The sequence below is a fragment of the Rhinopithecus roxellana genome, chromosome 8 (assembly GCF_007565055.1).
Source record: "Rhinopithecus roxellana isolate Shanxi Qingling chromosome 8, ASM756505v1, whole genome shotgun sequence".
Classification (NCBI taxonomy): Eukaryota; Metazoa; Chordata; class Mammalia; order Primates; family Cercopithecidae; genus Rhinopithecus; species Rhinopithecus roxellana.
Window position 1 is genome coordinate 121,289,727 of NC_044556.1, and position 19,279 is coordinate 121,309,005.

General features: G+C 39.5%; 1 protein-coding gene and 1 pseudogene across 2 annotated transcripts in view; one reads left to right on the top strand and one right to left on the bottom strand.

Moving 5' to 3' along the window:
• FMO1 (flavin containing dimethylaniline monoxygenase 1) overlaps window positions 1-17,550 on the top strand; it is a 38,118-nt gene extending 20,568 nt beyond the window's left edge. For both annotated transcript variants that reach the window (XM_010371302.2, XM_010371303.2), the window contains 6 exons: window positions 6,290-6,452; window positions 9,689-9,831; window positions 12,565-12,764; window positions 13,747-14,102; window positions 14,869-14,941; window positions 16,887-17,550. In XM_010371302.2, the coding sequence (XP_010369604.1) occupies window positions 6,290-6,452; window positions 9,689-9,831; window positions 12,565-12,764; window positions 13,747-14,102; window positions 14,869-14,941; window positions 16,887-17,229 (1,278 nt within the window). In that variant the 3' untranslated portion in view covers window positions 17,230-17,550. The remainder of the gene's footprint in view (window positions 1-6,289; window positions 6,453-9,688; window positions 9,832-12,564; window positions 12,765-13,746; window positions 14,103-14,868; window positions 14,942-16,886) is intronic.
• LOC115898970 lies at window positions 1,899-2,521 on the bottom strand (annotated as a pseudogene).
• Window positions 17,551-19,279: the final 1,729 nt, after the last annotated feature.

A 19,279-nucleotide genomic window follows, 5' to 3' on the forward strand; every position in this document is an offset into this window, starting at 1 on the left:
CTCCATTAAACCTCTTTCCTTTATAAATTGCCCAGTCTCTGGTATGTCTTTATCAGCAGCATGAAAACAAATATAGTAAATTGGTACCAGTAGAGTGGGGAGTTGGTGAAAAGATACTAAAAAATGTAGAAGTGACTTTGGAACTGTGTAACTGGCAGAGGTTAGAGCAGTTTGGAGGGCTCTGAAGAAGAAAGGAAAATGTGGGAAACTTCGGAACTTCCTAGAGACTTGTTGAATGGCTTTGACGAAAATGCTGATAGTGATATGAACAATAAGGTCCGGGCTGAGATGGTCTCAGATGGAGAGGAGGAACTTGTTGGGAACTGGAGTAAAGGTGACTCTTGTTATAGTTTTTTGTTTGTTTGCTTATTTGTTTTTAAAAAAAAAATCTGCAATTATTAGTTTATTAGTATCATCCAGGACTCAGATGTTCAGTATTCCTCCTGAAACTACATAAACAAATGCAAATGGAAAGAATCCAAGTCAAAATTCTATAACAAAACAGCACTCCATCACAAAAGCATGAATTACATAAAAAGCATAAAATTACAAGAATGTTATTTTAAAATACTGGCACTTTAAGAAAACCATAATCTTGAAAACTACAAAATTGCCAAATTGTTCCCTAAACTGCTAAGCAGATAAACATGACTAATGAATGAATTTGTTTTGTAAAGAAAAATCATTCAAATAAATTGAATAATTCATACTGAGATGCAAAGTTTAAGTGTCTTCTTTCCTCCTATTTGGATTTTTGATGGGGCAAACCATAATATAGGAAAATACATGCTCTTTTGAATGTGACATCTTTGTTCTAAAAGTTGGCCCAATTAATTAAAAATACTTTTAATGGAAAGTCTCATTTCCTGAGCAGTCCATATTTAGATAAATGGGAAAAGACATCTATAGCCAGCATTTTCATACTCTTCACTGAGACTAATGTCAACAAAAAGTTTAATACAGCAGTCTTGTATTTTAAGCTCATGCTTTTGGGGATACATTCGCAGGTCTTCTTTAATGTGGGAACTGCAAGATATAACTGCCATTACATGGTAATGGGAGTTAAAGAATAGAGTCCTCATGTAAGGGTTAGAACATACTTTTCTATTACTCCTTCAAGGACAGATTTTCAAAATGTTTGATTCTAATAATCCCATGCTTTGAGTAGATTGATTGCTCTTCAGTTTGTAAATATAAGTGGGCTATGTTAAATTTCTTAACTGATCAAGATTTTGGATGTTCAATTATGGATGAAAACTATCTCAACTTAACTTTACCCCCATATGATATGCAGGGTGTGTAGACAAAAGCTTTTTATTAGCTAACTGTATGAAAGGATAAACACTGTAATAATTCATGTGATTCAAAATGGGCAAAAGCAAAGACTAACTTCCCCTCAAGAAGAAAAATTTCAGACCTATAAAAAGGAGAACAATACTAATTTAAAAAACTGTATTTACTTAGAAGCATTCAGAATGTCAACAAAACAGCTGAACCTTTTTTTTTTTTTTTTTTTTTTTTGCAATTACAGAGTGGTATTCAGTTAACAGAAAACAATTATTTCATATAAACTGCATCAGAGACAGCTGAAGATGAAAAATCTACAACCCCCATATATAACTAATTTGTGCTGTGCACCAACAAGAACCTGCTTTAAATTTCCATGCCAATTTACAACCCTCATACTATACCAGGCAAGGTTAGTGGCTATTGAAAATACCACCAGGACAGGGCTATCTAAAGACACATTCGTTAGTGTGTTAACTATAAAAACAAAGACACTGTACAGTTTAAAAACAAATCCTACACAGCCTTACATTGCAATTTTTAAAGGAGTGAGTTGTGTAGAGGGGGATTAAATGCTTTATAGACATGAAAAAAACTGTGCTAGAACCAACTTATTCATCATCTTCTTCATCTTCATCTTCTTCATCTTCCTCCTCATCATCATCCTCTTCATCTTCCTTATCTTCCTCCTCTTCCTTCTTTTTCTTGCTTTTTTCAGGCTTGACAAATCCCTTTTTTGCTGCATCAGGCTTTCCTTTAGCTCAATAAGCAGCAATAACCTTTTCGTATTTTTCCTTCAGCCTCACAGCCTTCTTTTCACAAGGCTGCTTGTCATCTGCAGCAGTGTTATTCCACATCCCTCCCAGTTTCTTTGTAACATCACCAATGGGCAGGCCAGGATGTTCTCCTTCAATATTTGGGTGATACTCAGAGCAGAACAGGAAAAAGGCTGAAGGAGGCCTCTCAGGTGCGTTGAGATCTTTGAACTCCTTTCCTGTCGATAGGTTTTCATTTCTCTTTCATAACGGGCCTTGTCCGCCTTTGCCATATCTTCGAATTTTCCTTTCTCCTTAGCAGACATGGTCTTCCACCACTCTGGGCACTTCTTAGAAAGCTCTGAGAAATTGACTGAAGCATCTGGGTGCTTCTTCTTATGCTCCTCCCTACAAGTTTGCACAAAAATTGCACATGATGACATTTTGCCTCTGGGCTTCTTAGGATCTTCTTTGCCCATGTTTAGTTATTTTTCCTTAGCAAGGCACAGAGTTGCCCAGTGCCCATCCAGCTCTCACTTGCCCCAGCACTGTCTCTATGGAGCTCATTGTACTGCCTCTTCTTATGTTCTAGCAATGAGACTGGTGGCATTTTGCTCCTGCCCTAGAGATTTGTGGAACTTTGAACTTGAGAGAGATGATTTAGGGTATCTGGCGGAAGAAATTTCTAAGCAGCAAAACAATCAAGAGGTGACTTGGGTGCTGTTAAAGGCATTCAGTTTTAAAAGGGAATCAGAGCATAAAAGTTCAGAAAACCTGCAGCCTAACAATGCAATTAAAAAAAAAATCTTATTTTCTGAGAAGAAATCCAAGCCAACTGCAGAAATATGCATAAATAACCAGGAGCCCAATGTTAATCCCCAAAGCAGTGGGGAAAATGTCTCCAGGGCATGTCAGAGGTCTTCACCACAGCCCCTCCCATCACATGCCTGTGGGCCTAGGAGGAAAAAGTGGTTTCATGGACCAGGCCCAGAGTCCCCATACTGTGTGCAGCCAAGGGACTTGGTGCCTGAATCCCAGCTGCTCCAGCTGTGGCTAAAAGGGGCCAACATAGAGCTCAGGCAGTGACTTCAGAGGGTGCAAGCCCGAAGACCTGGCAGCTTCCACGTTGTGTTGAGCCTGCAAGTGCACAGAAGACAAGAACTGAGGTTTGGGAACCTCCACCTAGATTTCGGAGGATGTTTGGAAATGCCTGGATGTGCAGGCAGAAGTTTGCTACAGGGGCAGGGATCTCATGGAAAACCTCTGCTAGGGCAGTGCAGAAGGGAAATGTGGGGTCAGAGCCCCCACACAGAGTCTCTACTGGGGCACTACCTAGTGGAGCTGTGAGAAGAGGGCCACCGTCCTTCAGACCCCAGAATGTCAGATCCATGTGCCTGGAAAAGCTGCAGACACGCAATGACAGCCTGTGAAAGCAGCCAGGAGGGAAGCTGTACCCTGCAAAGCCACAGGAGCAGAGCTGCCCAAGACCATGGGAACCCAACTCTTGTGTCAGCGTGACCTGGATGTGAGACATGGAGTCAAAGGAGATCATTTTGGAGCTTTAAGATTTGACTGGCCTGCTGGACTTCAGACTTGCATGGGGCCTGTAGCCAATTTTGTTTTGACCAATTTCTCCCATTAGGAATGGCTGTATTTACCCAATACCTGTACCTCCACTGTATCTAGGAAGTAACTAACCAACTTTTGATTTCACAGGCTCATAGGTGGAAGGGACTTGCCATGTCACAGTTGAGACTTTGGACTGTGGACTTTTGAGTTAATGCTGAAATGAGTTAAGACTTTGAGGGGGACTGTTGGGAAGGCATAATTGCTTTTGAAATGTGAGGACATGAGATTTGGGATGGGCCAGGGGCAGAGTAATATGGCTTGGCTGTATCCCCACCCAAATGTCATCTTGAATTCTCACATGTTGTGAGAGGGGCCCAGAGGGAGGTAACTGAATCATAAGGGTAGGTCTTTCCCATGCTGTTCTCGTGATAGTGAATAAGTCTCACAAGATCTGATGGCTTTATAAGGCAGAGTTTCCCTGCACAAGCTCTCTCTTTGCCTGACATAATCCATGTAAGATGTGACTTGCTCCTCTTTGCTCCTGCCGTAATTGTGAGGCTTCCCTAGTCACATGGAACTGTGAGTTCTCCATTAAACCTTTTTCCTCTGTAAATTGCCCAGTCTCTAATCTGTCTTTATCAGCATTGTGAAAATGGACTAGCACATCCTCCTAAAGAGATTTCCAAAGAGTATTTTATTCCACTTCCTTATTTGGCAATGGATACAGTAAAAATAAAGCATTATCATAATGAATATACACAACATATAAAAATATTCTTTTTAATGCATCAGAATTTCTGAATTTGAAGTACTTCCTTTACTATATGCTGCCCAAGACCTTTTTTATTTCGTTGTTGTTGTTTGAAACAAAGTCTCACTCTGTAACCCAAGCTGGAGTACAGTGGCAGGATCTTGTCTCCCTGCAGCCTCCACCTCCTAGGCTCAAGAAATCCTCCTACCTCAGCCTCCCAAGTATTAATAGCTGGGACTACAGGTACATACTACCATGCCCAGCTAATTTTTTTTTTAACTTTTAGTAGAGATAAGGTCTCACTATGCTGCCCAGAGTGGTCTTGAACTCCTGAGCTCAGGCTATCCTCCTGCCTTGGCCTCCCAAAGGGTGGGGATTATAGGCATGAGCCACTGTGCCAGGCACAAGGCCTTTTTAGAACAATTTTTAAAAAGCTAGATGTTCACCAAAGTTTTAACAAGTAAACACGAGGCCAGCTGTGGTGGCTCACTCCTATAATCCCAGCACTTTGGGGGGCCAAAGTGGGTGGATTACGAGGTCAGGAGATCAAGACCATCCTGGCTAACACGGTGAAACCCCATCTCTACTAAAAATACACAGAATTAGCCAGATGTGGTAGCACGTGCTTGTAGTCCCAGTTACTCAGGAGGCTGAGGCAGGAGAATCACTGGAACCAGGCAAGCAGAGGTTGCAGTGAGCCAAGATTGCACCACTGCACTCCAGCCTGGGTGACAGAGCAAGACTCCATCTCAAAAAACAAAGTAAACACAAATAGCTATTACTCAAATGTGATCTGTAGTTGATTATGTTTGGTTTTGCTTCTCATTCCTCTCTATATATTCCAAATTTTTAATGACAAACTTTTTTGGGGTGGGGGACAGGGTCTCACTCTGTTGCCCAGGCTGGAGTGCAAAGACACTATCATGGCTCACTGAAGCCTTGACTTCCCAAGCACAGGTGATTCTCCCTTATCAGCCTCCTGAGTAGCTGGGACTACAGGCATGGGCCACCACACCTGGCTAATATTTTTGTATTTTTTTGTAAAGATGGGGTTTTGCCATGTTGCCCAGGCTACACATTTATTATTTTTATGATTAAAAATAAATATATTTTGAAGGATTTTAAACTAACTGAAAATTTAGTTTTAGAAAAGACAGCTGCAATACAAATGCAGAAACACAATAAGCACTTCAAATAGTATAAACCAAATAGTGAACCCATTAAGAGGGACTTAAGAAGCCTATATTATTTAAAACTTTAAAAAGAAAGGAAGATAGGAAGCCTTTTGGTCACTGAATAATTTATCCTTTCAAATTTGACTTGTCTGAGATTTATTGTACATATATTTCCTGAACTAAAGCCCAGTAATCATGTACATGTATGTACTCACTAAGCACAAAAAACAGATTCTTTGAAATGAGAACTGCTCTCAAAAAAATTCAGGCCATAATGTTAGCACTTTTCAATTGCTTTCTAGTTCTGGAAAAACTTCAGCAACATATTCTATAAAACCTCATAAGCTAATATAACCAGGACCAAATTCGTGTTTTCAATTATATCTTACCCATGTATCTGTCAAAGGAATTATTGTTAAAGAGACAGCCCTGTGAGAAATAAGGTTGCATAACAGAAAGAATAATGAAAAAGGCATCAGAAACTTAGGTTCTAATTCTGATTCTATCAGTGAGAATTTGAGCAAATCACTTAAAATTTTTGGATGTCACCACATGTCTTAGATAATCTCTCCAAGCTTAGACTACTTCCATCTAGGGAATCACAATTAGTCTGGTAACCTGATTAGGTTTCCAGGGTTATACTTATTAACTATGTTTATTCTGTGTTCTAGAACTTTTAAAATGTCATTGGTACATCAACTGGCAAGTGCTTAATTGACAACTGCTAATCATATCTGTGATTCCTTTTTTAGACCAAAGTCTGCAGTGTAACAAAATGCTCAGATTTTACTGTCTCTGGGCAATGGGAGGTGGTCACTATGCATGAAGAGAAGCAAGAGTCAGCCATCTTTGATGCTGTCATGGTCTGCACTGGCTTTCTCACTAACCCTTATTTGCCACTGGACTCCTTTCCAGGTACAGCATTTTCTGTAACTAACTTTAAGTTTTCTCATGGGAGCCATTCTGATGCTTGATTGGTCTGGGAATGAATTCCTATGGCTGTTCCATTAAATAGTTAAAGTTGGGAGATAACAGGAGGCTTTTTTTGTTTTGTTTTGTTTTTTTCTAGCCAGCATTTTCTGGCCAGTTTTTGGTTTTCATTTGTTCCAAATAATCTATGAATATATAAGAGCAAAATGGATAACTTTATAAGCAGTTTTATGCTTTACCAATATTCAGTGTCCCTCAAGTGACTGGTAGCACTCAGAAAGTCTTCTAAGACATGGGATGCTTACACAAGTTGTTAACCTCAGCAACAGGTACACATTGCCAAAGTTGAGCTTAGAGACCATAAAAGTCAATCTGTGAATAAAGAAAAAAAGTAATTTTTTCTATTTGTTTCTTTTATGTGAGTGATAGCAATTAGATTAGAGGTTTACGGCACTGGTCAATAGTCAACAGGGAGATTAGTCTTGGGAGACAAGTTAAGACATCTTTGGGTCTCAGTTTCATTATCTGCCTTTTGCAACCATGGTCATGTTAATCTATGCCAAATTTTAACTGGATTTTAACTCAATGGAACAGAAAATTTAACGGTTTGGTTTATTTCATCTGTAACAAGCATTCAAAAAGTTAAAATTTCAAGAAACTTTTCTCCAAATCATCTAATGATTGCCTAGAATGACCCAAGACTCATCTTACCACCATAAATTTATAAACATGCTATGATTCTGGATCTGCCCACCAGAGGTCAGTCAGATCAGGTTAGATTAGGATAAAGCATATCCTGAAAATTGCCAGAGAATAGAATCATTGACTTGGAAAGAAGCAAGTTAAGTCTTCTTCCCAATGCAGGAAATTATTTTTCAGCAATTCTGAGACAGGTTCCATAGCCTCTTCTTGAACCCATCCAAAAATGGACTCTCATCATCACAGAAGACAACCCAATTTTTTGTCATTCTTGCCTGCAGAGCAAGGCTCTGAGCAGCCATCCACTCCAAAATTCCAGAAAGGAGTACCTAGTCACCGCAAGAATCCAGAAAGTTCCATGGCATAGGGAGTAAACTACACTCATTCAGCACTTACAGTATATTGCACTAGGTGCTAAGAATATAGAGGTGAATAAAGCAACATGTAACCTGTATTGGAGGAAAGAATCGAGTTTTATGGAGTCCAGTGGAGAAATCACAGTCTACATATGACCTGTAGTGATTCCAATACCATAAACATACACCTCTCATGGTCCTGGATTTGCCCCCAAAAGTCACACAAGTTTACATCAGATTAAAATAATAAAGCATACCTGAAAGCAATTGAGCCAATATGCTCAGTTTGAGTAGAAGAGATAGGGACCCAGCAGGTATGAATTCTGGCATATACAACCACCTAGCTGTTAGTCCTGAGTCTCCCACTTAACCTTTCTAAGCCTCAAATTCACCCACAAATTGAAGAGCTTGGATTACTTTAACCAACAGTATATATCACAAATCAAGGAAGAAGAGCTCTACAAGACTTGCAGTCTTTCTTAAAACCCATCTTATCAACCACTACCAATTTAAAATCCCTGGCTAAATGATTAAGGAGGCTTTGAGCTCTGGAATTCTGTGATTTTTAGACTTGAGGAGGAGTTCTCCCAACCTCTCTATCTCCTGACTTATAGCAGACTTGCTTAGATGGCACATACTCCTTGCGATGGTTGTTAACCGTCATAAAAATTCAAATTCACTAAAGATATGTAAAAATATGTATCACAAGCTCTAGAAGCAATTCCAAAGAAGTTGTGCTAAAAAGCCTTAGTAAAAATAATAGGTATCACAGTTAGAATAAACGTATGATTTCCCAAGATGACTACTTTTATCATTCACATATATACATTCTGCTATTTACCTTTTTTCTTTTTTATATACAATTTTTTTTCTTAGATAGGATATTCTGCTACTTACTAACACAGCCACATTTACCTAGTGTAAGTTCTTACTCTGTCTTCCTGTGAGATAAGAGAAAGTATTAGTCTGTTAAGAGACAGCCACAGAGTCTCATTTTTGTCCATTTGTGATCCCCCCCAAAAAAGCCCATCCAAAGAGAATCTAAAATAACATGAGACTTAGGGATAATTCTATGTTTCTGCTTAGACTTTTCCAGCTCTTTCTTCTCAACAGTTCTCTGATCCATATTGGGTTCCTGTGCTGAGTAAATATTCGAACTTTGTTACATCCTTGCTGAATTCCAAATGCTCTGTGTTGTGGTTAGGTTTTAATTTGGATTCATGTTAGATTTCTACTAATTCAAGGTGAGCTAAAGAGCCAGCAGGCCTTGTAAGGTCACTCCCCACAAGTATATACATTTTTCCCCTGAGAATCTAGAGGTCTTATTACTTTTTTTAGGAAAAAAGAAGTTATTTATTTAGTACAAATTACTTCTGATTATGTAATGTTGTCTTAAGAGTATTTTCTGCTTAAGTTATTGCTGTTAAAAAAAAAAGAGTATTTTCAAACATTCTCCATTCGTGTGATGTTTCAATAAGATTCAGCATCACTGACTAAGGTATCCTATCAAGTCAGCCCAGTAGATTGAATCCTGGTGTAACTGACATAATTCCTTTTTCTCTGAGCCAACTCTGGCCCACCCAGCAAACTTAGCCTGAGTTACAGTCACCAAGTAAACTTCCCCAACTAACATGAAACTTTGTGAATAGGGACAATATTTTATTTATCTTATTCCCCCCATACCATCTAGCACAGTACCAGGCACACAGCAGAGGTCAAAAAGTTTTCTGAAAAGAGACACTGACTCACAGTTCCCTTAAGCTTCCTTGTCCTTGCTCCTTGCTTATGAAAAGCTTATATAAATCAAGTATTAATCAATAGAATATTATTATCCTGTTGACTTTTATCAACCTTTAAAACGATATTGACTCCTTATACTTTTGCTTAATATGTCTTTATGCCACAATATTTCAGCTCAGTAGTTAATTATCTAGTACGTAAAACTGGAGGCCTATCTAGTGAGATGGAGTAATAACCCCCATTAAATAATTACCTGCCAATGTCTTGTAAAGTCATGTATTCATATTTCATATTTTCTCAGACTTGAGAATACTATAAAAATGACCAAAATCATCTGTCAAAAGAATATTATCAACTGAAAAATATTTATGTTTCATTCACTGATCCTGTAAATTCTCTATGTGACTTCTCTTTTATTTTCTATAGGTATTAATGCCTTTAAAGGCCAGTACTTTCATAGCCGGCAATATAAGAATCCAGATATATTTAAGGACAAGAGAGTCCTTGTGATTGGAATGGGAAATTCTGGCACAGACATTGCTGTGGAGGCCAGCCACCTGGCGGAAAAGGTACCATTCCTGATGTTACTGGGTGAAGAGCTTTATCTTAAGATGCATGCCTCAAGCAAATGGTGTTTGACACTGTGATAAATGTTAAAGGAATAAAATGCCTCACACACACACAACAGATTACTAAAGAATTTAATTTTTACTGAACGTTCACAAATTTTTCTATGGATCACAGTTGTCATCTTTGCTCTAAAACCAACTTCTCTGACTCCTTTTTACTTTTTTTTTTTTTCTCATCATTTTCCCAGCCATCCAACAAGAGCTACAGGACATATTTCTTCCCTACTCAGTCCCATAGGTCAGAACATTCTACCAACTTTTTCCTGCTACTATCTCCCATTTGCCCCTTCCTCTCCTTATTAATTACCAACACCCTCATTGGGTCCATACCACCTCACACTGAAGATATTGCATTGTCCCCCCAATAATAATTGTAGAAATAGTTAATATTTGTTAGGATTATTCTGTGGCCGGCACTGCAGTAAATGTGTTTTTACTGCACTACTTTAACCAATCACCAAAACAAGCCATTGAAGTAGGTACTGTTAGTATCCTTGACTGCACATGAGGAAACCAAGGCTTAAAGAAGTTAAAGAACCTGCCTAAAATCTTATCACCAGCATGTGGCAGAGCCAGTTCTCAAACCCAAGTCTCTTTGACTCAAAGCCTATGTTCCTAACTACCCTATTCTACCTGCTACCTTCAGGCATCTCAAGAGTTTTGCCCTGCATTTCATTTTTGCCTTGTACCATTACCCACAGGTCACTGCCTCCCACCACAAGCCATCTAGACCCCAACTACCAACAAACAAATCCTCAGAAAAGCCTGCTCTTATTATAGCACTCTCATGCCGAAAAACCTCTAATTATTCTCTTTACCTGAAAAAAACTAAATTGCAGATGTAGTGGCTCTGCATCAGAGAGTTTTCTATAATCTGGACCAAATCTGCCATTTTAATTTTAACTTCTGTTTCCTGCATGATGATCAACTGTAGCGCTTTCCAGTTCCTGTCTTTAGTTCCCCTCTCTCTTCTGCAGAGCCCCTTTCTCTTCTATCACAATCTACCTTTACATTCCCAGATATCTCACTCCAACATGAAGTGATCTCTCCCTATTCAGAATTTATGTAATATTGTAATTTCACCCCTCAGTTTTCACTTTTAAATTCTTAATATTGCAAATTACCTTTTATCATATATATCTTCTTTTCAACTATGCTGTAAACTCATTGAGGGCCATTCAGCTGACTAATATATACTAGATGCTGGCATCTCATGTGCCAAACATTGTACCAGGCTCTGGAGATACACTGGCAAACACAACCAACAAAATCAAGACACCCGCTGTCATGGAGCTTATAGTTGTGGGAAAAACAGATGCCAAATAAATAAGTGTAAATAAATAGACCAATAATTTCAGAAGTGAAAACAGCTGTCAAGGAAAAAGGTTGGGAGCGTGTAACATTGATATCTCTTTTCTGGACTTTCAAAACAAGGCTCGATGATTGATTCATTCATTGAAAGATTGTATTTTGTTGTTTTTTTTTTGTTATAGAGACGGGTTTTCGCCATGTTGGCCAGGCTAGTCTTGAACTCCTGACCTCAAGTGATCCACTCACCTTAGCCTCCCAAAGTGCTAGGATTACAGATGTGAGCCATTGTGCCTGGCCCATTGACTGATTGATTGATTGATTTGTAGAAACTCAGCAATTTGGTGGCATTATCCTAAAGGAAGAGAAGGCCCTGAAACAAATATTAACATAGGCCCAGCCACTGTGACCATCACACCTGCATATCATTATTTCTGTTTCTCTAATTGTTCAGAAATGTCTTCAATCAGAAAACATGCTTTGACATACATTTTATCATTTATCTATTAACAAAGAAACTCCCTGTAGCTTAGAAGATCATTCACATCTAGCAAAATGTTGTATCCAATTCTGCATCAAGACACAGAGAGGCAGGTTTAGTGCAAATGCCTCATGTCAGAACCACTGATGTATCTGTAGTTCTTGCCACCGCATTTCCAGTGTTGTCTTTCCAGCTCCATTATGAGGCCAAAGAAAATATATAACACAAACACGGACGCTGGAGCTGTGGCCATCATGCCCCAGTTTAGGGTGGGGAAGAAACACTCTGTTAAATCAGCTGTTTTGTATCAGCAAAGTAACAGATTGTTTAACTATTTTCTTTGTAAACAATTGTACAGGAAACTCCTTATTGTGCAAGTACTAAAACTATTAGCTTCATGAACTCAGTCAACTGGTAAACTCAAACATCCAATGTTATAAAGAACAAACACCAAAAGTAATAGTAGTACAGAATTTGTCAGTTAAGCCAGTGGTTTGCACTGAAACTCTGTAGACAACTCTGATACTGCCATGCCCTGTTCTTACTGCCTACAATTATAGTGAGCACACTAAGTAGCAATCACTTGTTCATTGTTTCCTTAGATAGACTGTAGGTCCCTATGGTTTGCTAAAGGCTGACAGATAATAAGTATTCAATAATATATCTTAAGGCATTTTAACACTCTAGATGCTCTGAATTCTAATCTCAAAAGGATTGACTTTAAAATAGAAGTTAGAAGAACCAAGACTAACTTGTCAGGGATGTATTTTCAGAGTGGCAGACTTTTCAGCGCCTTTCCATTCATGGCACTTCTTGAATCTCTGGCAGAACCAGCGAGCCCTTTTCACAGTGTCAAATGAAGGAATGTCTTTGATTGCTTCCAGGTGTTCCTCAGCACCACCGGAGGGGGATGGGTGATCAGCCGAATCTTTGACTCAGGCTACCCTTGGGACATGGTGTTCATGACACGATTTCAGAACATGTTGAGAAATTCTCTCCCAACTCCAATTGTGACTTGGTTGATGGCGCGAAAGATAAACAACTGGCTCAATCACGCAAATTACGGCTTAATACCAGAAGACAGGTAAATATAATGTGACTGCCAAGGGCTTTTAGGAAGGAGGAGCCTCTGCCTTTCCAGCAGTCTGTACAAGCCAGGCAGTACCATAGCAATATGACTGAATGTGCTGGAACACAATACAAAGTTGCCTGATAATAACAGCTAACTGTTCTTAAGTGCTCAGAAAGTGAAATTATGTATTTCACCTTGTCAGCAACACTTTAAGTATTATTATAATAATCCTTTTATTATGGAGAAACTGAAACAGCAAAATTTAGCCATTTACCCAAGCTCACTTAGTAAGTGAACTCTGTGACCTTGCAAGTTACTTGAGCCTCAGCTGTAGCAAAAAGAGAATGATTTGTCTATGACTTTGTTGACAAAAGAAACACACTTGCCTAGTTTCACTGTGTGGGAAAAACCGAATCCCACAGTTGCCCCTCACCATCTCTCTAATGGTAGAGCCTTCCTCCCTTTGTCAAGATTGACCTTGGCCCCAAAAATGGTTCAGCTTATACAAGATCAACTCACAAAGTGTTTGTCTTGTGATTCCAAAGGTATAGCCAGAAAAATATAATTCTGCCCTTGTTCCTTTCAATACATGCATGTTTCCCTTATACAGCTGCTTCCTAGGAAGAGACTAGAGCTTTCAGAAGTTCTCATCTAATCTAGAAGTCCCTGGTTTCCCTTGTAGCCCTTCAGCTCTCAACCCCCTCTAGAATGACAGTGATAGATGAATGCTAAAAATCAGCAGGAGAAACAGAAGTTAGAAAAGGTGCTGGCTTCCTCCTCAGGCTTGCAAACTCTAGTAAATGGCAAGCATATTTTATAATCCTTCTTGAACATTCATGAATCCCCTTCCACTGAAGTAACATCTCCTAAGACTTGCAACAATTCTTGTCCAACCAAGGAGAGAGCCCCAGAATGAGAGAGGAAGGTAAAGAGAAGGGAGAGCTGGCTGCATTGTTCACTGACAGGTCTCCTCCCTGTCCATGGTTTTGTTTAGGACTCAGCTGAAAGAGTTTGTACTAAATGATGAGCTCCCAGGCCGCATCATCACTGGGAAAGTGTTCATCAGGCCAAGCATAAAAGAGGTAAAGGAAAACTCTGTCATGTTTAACAACACTTCAAAGGAAGAGCCTATCGATATCATTGTCTTTGCCACTGGATACACATTTGCTTTCCCCTTTCTTGATGAGTCTGTGGTGAAAGTTGAAGATGGCCAGGCCTCACTGTACAAGTATATCTTCCCTGCACATCTGCAAAAGCCAACCCTGGCCATTATTGGCCTCATCAAACCCTTAGGCTCCATGATACCTACAGGAGAAACACAAGCTCGTTGGGCTGTTCGAGTCCTGAAAGGTAAGTGGAAGAAATAGCAGGGCATGTGTTTTTGGTTTGCCATATGATTCTGGATACTGGAAATGTTGAGACTATTATCCGGCTTCTATTTAAAATAACAGAATCTTTAAAAGCAGGATGCATTATATTGTTTGCTGAATTATACTGTCATAATGATGTGTTCCATTACCAGCATAAATGGTATATCAGGGTCAAAAATATAGGCTGTATCTAAGTCTACTGTTATATTTTTTCTTTTTTATTTTTAAGAGACAGAGTCTCACTATCTTGTCCAGACTAGTGTGCAGTGGCTATTCATAGGCATGATCATAGATTACTGAACCATCAAAGTCCTGGTCTCAAGCAATCCTCCTGCCTCAGCCTCCTGAGTATCTGAGACTACCGACATGCACACTGCACCCAGCTACCTGTTATTTTGAATAAAACAAAATGACAGATAACAGTTCTGTCAGTTGACTGAATCAACTGACTCAATTAAAATTTTTAAACTCAAGCAACTGAATGACAAAATTCAGCCAAACTAGCTGTGAGATTCTGCTATGTCAAATAACTAGTGAGATGACCAGATGCTTATCTTTTCAGCTGATGGCATTATTACCAGGAGTCCCAACCAGTCAGCTCAGGCTGCTAACATTTTTACCAGAAGGATCAATGAGTAGCTGGTACTGGACATGAAAGGAGAGCCATAGTAAAGCATCTTTATCCATAAGTCAACAACTAGACCTAAACTTAAGTTGCATTTTGGGTTTTTATTTTAATCCTACAGGTGTAAATAAGTTACCACCACCGAGTGTCATGATAGAAGAAATTAATGCAAGGAGAGAAAACAAGCCCAGTTGGTAAGTTAACTACTTATGCACCGTTTTTAAATTATAACTGAAATTGGTGAAAGAAAGAAAGAAAGAAAGAAAGAAAGAAAGAAAGAAAGAAAGAAAGAAAGAAAGAAAGAAAGAAAGAAAGAAAGAAAGAGAGAGAGAGAAAAAAGTAGAAGAGAGATGAAAGTTACATTGGAGAAAAAAAGAAGCATCTGCGACTTAGAAGAAAAATACTAGGAGAGCCTATTTAAGAAGACAGAAGGGAAGGGGGAATTTAGAATTTTTAATATCCCCAAAGTCATCACTTCAGCCCACAGTTTTCTAGCATCACATAGAGTTTGGATTCCAAGCCAAGTACTACATAATTAACCCTAATCTACCAGGTACATTATTCCATGCCTTATCCATAATCAGCAGGCAAGCAGTTGTACCTATTTACTCTGACACTAGAAGTGTCTGCTCATTCATTCATTCATTGAATAAGTCTTTATCTGCTCTATTGTTGCTTTTGCTTTCCATTTTTAATTGGCTGGAAAAAAGGAAGAAGAAAAATAAAATTTTGTGATATGTGGAAAATCACATGAAATGGAAACCATGTTTGCCGTAAACAAGATTTTATTAGAACACAGCCATGTTTATTAATGTACATATTGTCAATGGCTGTTTTTGTGTTACAGTACCAAAGTTGTTTAGCAGTTGAGATAGAAACTGTAATGTGGCTCTCAAAGCCTGAGGCATTTACTGTCTGGCCTTTTTCAGAATAAAGTTTATTGACCACTTCACTGTGGGAAAGGTTTTCGCTTGTGCTGTGCTCTATAGCTACCACTCAAGGCCGGAGACAATGGAAGGCTGATGGCCAGCAAAGTAGAGTCTTTGCCCTCCCCTCTCACTCTCAATCCAACCAAAACATTTCTGATTGTACCCATTTTGTTTTATCTGTTCATCTGTTTCTATATTTGATATACGTTTTCACTTGAAATTAAGGTTCTAAGGAACTTATTATCACTCTCTTCTTCATATATATTCCCAAACTTCAAGGGTTGATCTATCCTTGTCAAAGTACCAAATTCCAAATCAATAATAGCATTTTAGATGTCTCTTCTTTATCAACCTGGGATGTGATTTGATCTTCATTATGGAACTCCAGTGTAATAGACAACTAATTAGAACTGCTATACAATGAAAATCTTGTCACGCATGTCAGCAAACAATTTTAGGGGCCAGGTGCAGTGGCTCATGCCTGTAATCCCAGCACTTTGGAAGGCTAACACAGGAGGATCATTTGAGCTCAGGACTTTGAGACCAGCCTGGACAACAGAGCAAGCCCCCATCCCTACAAAATAAAAGTTAGTTAGGCACGGTGGCTTATGATTGTAGTCCCAGGAGGCTGAGCCAGGAGGATTGCTTGAGCTGAGGAGTTCAAGGTTGCAGTGAGCTATGGTCATGCCACCGCACTCCAGCTTAGGTGACAGAGCAAGACCTTGTCTCAAAAAAAAAAGAAAGAAAGAAAGAAAGAAAAACAAAAGAAAAAGAAAAATTAATCAATTAATTAAAGCCTAATACCAGCATTTCAAGGAATTTTACCCTATGGATTTTTGTGGCTTTTCACATTATACAAATCACTGGATTTGTTATTACTAAATAATGGAATTTTATAAAGATTTAGAAATTTTAAAATGTATTTTCCTCTAGAAATTGCTAATTATTTCACAAAAGAACTAAGATGTATTATGAGCATTCAGAGCACCCATTAAAAGCCATATGTATAAAGTGTCTTTTGAAGGGACTCATCTTGATTTAAGAAACAGAAGGCGACCATTAGATAGCCAGGGAAATAAAGGGGAAAATACAGAAACCATCCCAAATTCTGCAGCAGTATTTGTTTGCTTTGGGCACTTGTACTTGTTCTAAGATTATCATTATTAATTTTTTTGTCTTCACCTTTTCCCCCAATTTTCCTTTTATAAAGGTTTGGCTTGTGCTACTGCAAGGCTTTACAATCAGATTATATCACATACATAGATGAACTCCTGACCTATATCAATGCAAAACCCAAGCTGTTCTCTATGCTCCTAACGGATCCACACCTGGCTCTGACCGTCTTCTTTGGCCCATGCTCACCATACCAGTTCCGCTTGACTGGCCCAGGAAAATGGGAAGGAGCCAGAAATGCCATCATGACCCAGTGGGACCGAACATTCAAGGTCACCAAAGGTCGAGTTGTACAAGAGTCTCCATCTCCCTTTGAAAGTTTTCTTAAACTCTTTAGCTTTCTGGCTTTGCTTGTGGCTATTTTTCTGATTTTCCTATAAGTAAAAGATTTCCTAAATGGCAGATGCACAGAGTAGATTTACAATGCTCCAATTCCTCTCTTACAGCAATATTGCCTTCACAGTTATAAACCATATTCACTAATAAAGGGCACACTCTTGCTTCCCTGGCTGGCCCCAGGGCTACCACTGGTATTCCTGAGCCTCTTCCAGCTCCACTATGTCTAACACTAGAGAATGATAACTAAGATTTCATTTGAAGGTTGTTGGAAAGTTACAGGTTCATTTTAGAAAGAAAGCTGTGCTTGACAGCACTGTGAGCCATCATACCTCTTTCCCATATAAACTATTTTCTTTTTTTTTTTTTTTTTTTTTTTTTGAGACGGAGTCTTGCTCTGTCACCCGGGCTGGAGTGCAGTGGCCGGATCTCAGCTCACTGCAAGCTCCGCCTCCCGGGTTCACGCCATTCTCCTGCCTCAGCCTCCAGAGTAGCTGGGACTACAGGCGCCAGCCACCTCGCCCGGCTAGTTTTTTTGTATTTTTAGTAGAGACGGGGTTTCACCGTGTTAGCCAGGATGGTCTTGATCTCCTGACCTCGTCATCCGCCCGTCTCGGCCTCCCAAAGTGCTGGGATTACAGGCTTGAGCCACCGCGCCCGGCCAACTATTTTCACAGATCTAAACTAAAACCCCTTACTTGACAAATAATTGGGTTGTGCTGAAATAGTGCTCTTCTTATAGTATTGGCTTATTAAAAGTAAAAAATAAACCTAGAAATTGATTGTTTCAAGTGATCTTTTGTTCTCTTATTAAAGGTTCAGAAAACAGAGAAAAAGATGAGGATTCTATGAATAACGCCCACAAAAGGATAGGGGGTTCAATGAGTTACCTTGAGAGTTTCCCAAAGGACTGTACCTGCCTGGGACTGTTCATTCCTCCAGAACACTCTTTATAACAAAGCTGGTACTCCAGCCGGCCTCCCAAAGACCTAAGTCAGATTCCACAGAAAACCACCACCTCCACGGGCTCTCAGAGCCAGCCTCCAGCAGCCGAAGGAAAAATTCCGCCTGGTTAGATCTTATTAGATTACCCTGATGTAAGAGGGAAATTGAGCTGCCTCCTTTGAAAGAGTCAGTGAGAATCAACCAAATTCAACTGGAACTCATTAGATAAAGAGCACAGCCAAAAAGCTTTTAATGGAGAGAAAGCAGGGAGAGGAAAAAAGGGAAGGAAAAAGAGGAACGAAAGCAAACATCAGGTCAAAAGCAGCAGTTTTCAACCAAACTAGACCCAGCCTGTCTCACAGTTACATCTGATGAAGATATGACTCATAACCAGGAAAGGCTTTGCTTCACTTCACCTCATGGCTTATATGGAAAACCCTGTGGGTAAACCTCACCTCACAGAGAGGACCACAGTTTGGATGCAGGAACAAGATTCAAAAACTGTGGAGTCAGGAAAGAGTGAGCTCTATGGGGCCTGTATAGATACAGATCACTTCTCCCCAACTTTGGTTGGCTCTGCCAACTCTTCAGTATTTTTCCATTTCTTACTTTTCCTCGTGACCTATTTCACTCTTACCACAGAAACTCATAATGAAGAATTGCCCGCACTGCATACAATCTAGATTACTCCTAGAAATGCTTTTCCCTCCATTGAAACAAAGCTGATATTTTAACTTTCCTCATGAAGCTGACTGGGGTGGGGGGTAGGAGTTTAGTGCCCAAGGTGAAACAGGGAAGGATAAACTCCCCAGGCCACAGTGGCAAATCATGACACAAGCGGCACCTGAACCTGATCATATCTACTGCACTGGGAGACTGAATATACATATGGACAATGCCCAGACCATTTACAGCAATAGATTTCTACCCACAACCCCTGCAGCAATCAGCTCAGAACAGTCAGGACTTGGTTAATGAGTGCCAGCTTCTTGTTGCCCCTGCTTCCAACTCAGGAGTGACCAAAGAAAGCCAAATAAGCTTCCCAAACCAGTCCCATATGATGTCTTGCTTCTAGTTAACCCACCTCCACCTTCCCCATGCCAACAATCACCAATAAGAGTACCTGAAGCCTTCCCTTCCTTTCACTAT